This window comes from Molothrus ater, chromosome 4 (genome assembly GCF_012460135.2).
Source record: "Molothrus ater isolate BHLD 08-10-18 breed brown headed cowbird chromosome 4, BPBGC_Mater_1.1, whole genome shotgun sequence".
NCBI lineage: Eukaryota > Metazoa > Chordata > Aves > Passeriformes > Icteridae > Molothrus > Molothrus ater.
In genome coordinates this window covers 66,922,872-66,928,871 of record NC_050481.2, presented here as the reverse complement: position 1 = coordinate 66,928,871, position 6,000 = coordinate 66,922,872, and the positions used below count along the sequence as shown (strand labels likewise).

General features: G+C 49.4%; 1 protein-coding gene across 5 annotated transcripts in view; it reads left to right on the top strand.

Moving 5' to 3' along the window:
- Positions 1-5,117: 5,117 nt before the first annotated feature.
- REEP1 (receptor accessory protein 1) overlaps positions 5,118-6,000 on the top strand; it is a 68,054-nt gene continuing 67,171 nt past the window's right edge. For 4 of the 5 annotated variants that reach the window (XM_036381810.1, XM_054514589.1, XM_054514591.1 and 1 more), the window contains exon 1: positions 5,118-5,292. In XM_036381810.1, coding sequence (XP_036237703.1) covers positions 5,261-5,292 — 32 coding nt within the window. In that variant the 5' untranslated portion in view covers positions 5,118-5,260. Of the gene's footprint in view, positions 5,293-5,384; positions 5,464-6,000 lie in introns of those variants that run through there. The other variant, XM_054514590.1, reaches the window with a different exon arrangement.

Sequence of the window (6,000 nt, the reverse complement as noted above, 5' to 3'; positions counted from 1 at the left end):
GGGTTTGCAGATACCCCAGAACCACTAATGAGTTAATATAAAACACTTGGATTTATTCCAAGGCAGAGGAAGCATCTTGTAGCATGTAAATTACATGTAGCAGGACAAAGTTACAGAAGAGGATATGGAAAGTAAAGAACCGACTTCTCAGAAGACACTTTTGATGCACAACCTGAGGTATTCAGAGCTTAATATTTGAGATAGTGAGTATCAGTGGCTGAGCTCTGGGCTGCAGAGTTTTGTATTTGGATAACTGAGGCTAAGTCCTCCCATTTTGTTTACCTAGAACCAAATGATACATTCAGACATGCTGGTCTCTGTGTTTTCCCCAAGCTCTGGTAGTGAGTCACTGAAATCAAGAGTGTTTCTCAGAAATTGCAATTCCCAGTGCAAATGTCAGACCACACCCCCACTTTTGAGACAAAATAGGCACTTCTTAATCTCTCTTTGCTAATGGCCATAGCTCTGAAGCAGCTAATTCAATAATAAAGATGGAAATAGCCAGGAAATGCTGAATGTCTCCCCATGCTGTAACAATCTCCCCCATGGGTAGAATTAACCTTTTCCTGTCTACTTCATATTTGTTAGTAAAGCTGTCATTTCAGAAATGGGCATTTTTCATTACTGTGTTCAGGAGCTGCATTCTTGGATTTTTGCTCTAATTATCCATGTTACCACATTAAGTCTTCATTTATTTTGTTTTGCTTCCCAAGTAGAAATCAGGAGATAAATGCAAGGAATCACCCATTCTATTCCAGTGGGTGGAACACCAAATATTTATGTTTTTAATTATAACACCAAATATTCAGCCTTTCAAGAGGCTGAATATATTTATCTCCATGTGTATGTGTGTGTGTGCATTCTTTGATGGGGTGCAGACTATTTATTCCTGATGAAACTATCTTTCTTCTCCTGATACTTTTTAGGTGTTGTAATAACACTGCATGGTATATGTGTGCACTATGGTTACGTGTAGTTTATTTATTTTTATATTCGTGTTTGGTTTTGCCACATGAACTTCAGCACCCAACTATCACAGATTTTCTGTCTGATATTTTTCTCTATTCCTGGGTACATTTCTTGGCTGGGTTGTCTGCACTTCAGCTGTTCTTACATGCCTCTGGTGTAGGTTTGATTCATTGGAGGACACAAGAGTTGTCTGCACTTGCTGCTTGCTGACCTTTTCTGGATTTGGTAACAGCGTGCCCTGTGCATGTATGTCAGTGACGCTTTTGTTCTAAGAGCTTGGCAGTTGTTGTTCAGCTGTGAGGCAGAGATCCCCTTTCCCTGAGAGGAATGAGTCTGATTATAGCAGAGCTCTTGGGGGGTCTGTCTTTTCCATGGTTGTGAACTTCTTGGAAAAAAGTAGTTGCTAGGAGAAGACTACATAGCAAGGGTGGTGGCTCTGCCTTCAGTAACAAAGCTGATTTGTTTTAGAATTTGGGGAACAGAAATCAGACCATCTAATGGTGCAATCTGTGTAGGATTTTCCACTGCCAAACCTTCTACTGCTAAAGCAGTTCCAAAATGTTCCATGAGCATTGGATGGTATTTCTGCTGAGCTGGCTATATAAATTCATTCATATCTGCTCCTACGCTTTAACTCTTCTGGTTTTTGGGAGTCTTTTTGTTTGTTCAGTTTGGTTTGGTTTTTTATAGACTGGATGAGGTGGTTTAACAGCAAAGGGAAGACTTTCTTCAAGCAAAGCCTCTTTCCAGGATGCTTGGGATGTCACATGCAGAGCTCATAGGCACAGAGCTGTGTGACTTGTCCTAAGACACAGCCCATGAGGAGTAGGTAGGGGGCATTGTCACCCTTCCACTGGTGACTCAGTGGAGCTGAATGTCTTTCCTTCACCCTCTGTTTACCAAACAGCTGTTTCAGTAAAGCTCCCTGCATTCCCTTAGGTTTGCCATCACCAGACTACCTTGTTAATTATCTGTATACATTTGGGGCTTAAGATCAGTCATCAGGTAATTGTGCCAGTTGTGTACAAAGCAGCAGCACAACAAGTGTCCATGTCCTGCTTACCCCTCTCAGAGATTGCTGCCAGCCAGAAAAAAAAATCCTCTAACCTTTTTGAGGTTTGCTGCCCAGAAAAGAGCAGTGGGGTCAGCAGCAATGGCAGCTGGCAGGAGCTGCAGGGAACATGGTGAGCTGGAAGAGGCTAGAAGGAGGCAAGAGTGAAAGAAGTTGGTTACTCATGCTTACATGAGTTAACAAGTAGGAGTCAACAAATATTAATCACAAGCCTAAGAAGCAGGATTCCCCTTAGCCCTGTCAAGATAAGAGAAGCAGAATGCACCTTGGCAAGATAAGAGAAACAAAACCTATTGTCAGCAGAAAACGCTGAGCCAACTAGTGAAGGACTGTGCATGCTTCAGAAAGAAAGGTGAAAAGGGCAGAGTGAGGAAGACTGCCAGCCTTCATCAGAATGAGCCCCGAGGAAGACTCACTTGGAGCCTTCCTCAGTGCAGCCACCAGAGTACACTGCACTTGTGTGTTACAAATGGTAATGCTGTTAATGATTTCTGGGAAGTAATTTGTATAAGCACTCCTATCCCAAGGAATGTAATGAATGTGCATGAAATTTAACCATAAATTGTGCTGTGTAAAAGGGCTGGATGTACTTATTAGGAGGAGGGATCCCCCAAATACCCTTCTCACTGAGTTGGTCTCTGAAATGACTCTTAGCTCAACGTTGGAGGGAATCAAGAGGACACGAGGCTGAGTTATGATTTGAGCACTAAAATGTTTTGCTGCAGCTTTGGGTGTTACCCTCTGTATTATCTGTCTTTATGATCCAATATCTTCTCTTGTTGGTCCAGGAAACATGCAGCAAGTACTAAGTGGCAAGTTTTATGTACTTTGGTGATAACAGAAATATTCTTGCAGAGAGATCTGTGCCTTGTACTTGATAATATCCCATCATTAATTGTAACAATGTTATAAATTGTCTGCCAACGTGCAGTCTAGAAGCTCACACTAAATAATCCTGACACAGGAAAAATCTCGGATAACAGACTTCCAAGTACTTATTTGGCTACGATATACAAGCAAGACAGCCACAGGATGATTCACTGCTTTAAGAATTTGGGCTGGATGACCTAATGGCTTCTTTTGGAGAGAAGGCAGTTCTCACTTAGAGCAAGCATGCCTGCAGAGGACGGCTAATTTACACTTGCTTACTGCAGCGCACCACCCAGCCCTGCCTTTGGGCTGCCTGTCCAGCAGTCGGTGCTGGCTGGAGCGATGCTGCCACTCTCCACCCTTAGAGTCCCTGAGGAGAGAGCGAGCGTGTGCTGGCCTCATACCTGCGGCTGTGGCTCGCAGCCCGGCCGTAGCCCAGAATTGCGGCGCTGGGAGCAGGAGCGCAGCGGGCGCGGGGCGGAGGTGCCGGCGCGCTCCGCTCACAGCGCGGGCTGGAAGTTCCCCCTGCTGGAGGCACGGACCCACTGCGGCCAGCGGAGCGCTCGCCTTCCCCCAGATTTAATTTCTAGAGGTGCTGAACTTGAATAACTTTAATTACGTGTCTCTCTATGCCTGCAGCTTTAGCTGAAGGCAGTGAGTCGTTGGTCTGTCTGTCGACACCTCGACGTATTGTTTTTCTGCGTACCAGATCCAGAGAGCCGACACGAGAAAAGGTGTGGTGGGATAGAATGCAAGAAAACAAAGATAATGCAGAAAGAAATCTCACACCTGAGGAGTTGCAGCTGTAGTAATCACCAAAGATTAGGAACAGGCCTGCCCTTAATAAGCCACAGCCTGTGTCCAATAAGATGAGTGCTACAAAAGAGTGGGTTAGCTGGGTGAGGAGAGATGGAGTTTTGTTGGTTGCTTTGTGAGAAGGAGTGAGTGCTGTGAGAGCTGCACATGAGAAATCACCGAGAAGGTACAGGAGCTTTGCAATAAGATGACAACAAAAAGGTGATCCTATTACAGAGAACTTTTGATCTAAGCAGAAGAAAGGTGAGGTGTAAGGTTAGGCTGGATGGGGCTCTGAGCAACCTGGTCTAGTGGGAGGTGTTCTTGCCCATGGCAGGTAGTTGGAATGAGATGACTTTTAAGTTCTCTTTCAACCAAACCATTCTATGGTAAGGGCTGGATACTGTGGATAAGGCTGTGAGGATGTCTGTGGTAACCTGGGAGTAGAGAAGCCTTTGATCAGCTCCTAGAACTGCTGCCTCTGGTTTGAAATGTTTCAGAATTGAAAGAATTCTTGCCAGGTTATTCACAATACGTGAGAGATTGTCAGCATCTTTCAGCTATACTGTCTCACAATGATGGGGACAGTTTGCTGCAGCTGCCCAGTCTTCAGAAAGAGCAATGTGGCATGGAGGAGAGGATCCTGCAGTGCACCCAGGGACAGGGGTGGCCAGAGCCTGGACCTAGTGCCAGAAACAGGCCAGCTGCTCCACAGACCAACCTCCAAGTAAAGCTTGGGGCTGCTCTGGTGGCAAGCTTGAGATCTCAGGATTACTACAAGACAAAACCTCATAATGAACTGCCATGGGCATGTGTGTTTCCAGTAGAAGGGGAAAACCAAAGCAGGGGAGATGATTTCAGGCAATCTAACCACATTTGGCATATCTCAGTGAAAGAAAGGAAAAGAACCCAAAGGAAACTTAAAGAGAACAACCTGCAGGTCAAACCAACATATGTTGTTTTGTGTGTGGGCAGCTGTTCCTCATGGAAATTGGACTTGACAGCCGTGAGACCTGCTAATGAAAAGTGATGTTGACGAGAGATTCCTGCTTGTCATCACTGACGATGGTGGGAATTTACCTGGATCCTATGGCCAATACCCTTGTCCGTTATGCCTGGATATTTTGCAGAGTAGGGGGAAACGGGGAAATCCTTCTCTTTCTACGGACCCCGAGCCTTAGCTTTGCCTTTCCTCTGATGTGAACAGTCCCTTGGGTTTCCTTCGTGTCCTGCTCGGCTGCGGTTGTCCAGAAGCTCCCGGTGCCGCGGCTGGGGCAGGGACCCCTTCCTCACGCCAAAGCTCCCTCCGGGGAGCGTGGGGGGCTCCCGCTCCTCCTCCCGCGGGGGGCGGCTGCGGGCCCTGCCCAGTGTGGGCGGCCGGGCCCGGCTGCGCGTTGGCTGCGGGCGGTGCCGCCAGTGAGGCTGCGCTGAGGCTGCGGGGCCGGATGGCCGAGCCGCCCGCCCCGCGCACTCGGGCGGCGGCCGGCAGCGGGCGAGCACACCGGGCGAGCCCTCCGTGCCGGGAGAGCCGGCCCTGCGGCACACGGCAGCGCCATGGTCTCATGGATCATCTCCAGGCTCGTGGTGTGAGTAGCTGCCGCTCGGCACCTGCAGCGTGCGCCCGCATGTCCGCGCGTCTGTGTGTGTGTGTGTGTGCGCGGCGTCCGCCCCGCTGCCCCTGCTGTGGATACCGGGCTAAATTTAGCAGGTTGTTGTCGGGGCCGGGGCGCTGGGCTGCCCGGCGGGTGAGGCAGGAGGTAGGTGGGTCAGGTGGGATTTTCCAGCATGAGAAAATCACCGGGGGTGGGGTGCAGGGTAAAGCGCTGCCGCGCTGTGCAGCGCAAGGTGACAGCGGAGAAAAAGAGCGGGTGACATCGCCCGGAGGGGCTCGGGGTCCGGACGGGCAATGGAGCATCCACGGGTGGGAGAATGGACACGGATTTGTCTCGGCGCTTTGTTACCGGGCTCGGGGGTCCCGAGGGGCTGATGGAGCATCCACGGGTGGGAGAATGGACACGGATTTGTCTCGGCGCTTTGTTACCGGGCTCGGGGGTCCCGAGGGGCTGATGGAGCATCCACGGGTGGGAGAATGGACACGGGTTTGTCTCGGCGCTTTGTTACCGGGCTCGGCGCGGCTGGGGGCTCGCGAGGGGGCGTGGGAGAGGCGGCCGCGGGGTCTCCCAGCCGCCGCTTTCTTCTGTCTGTTTCGCGAAATAAATATCAAATATTCCTTTCCTCTTTGCGACTCGCCGCCCGTCCTCTCGAAAGGCGACCTCGCTCTCCCTTTAACCTGT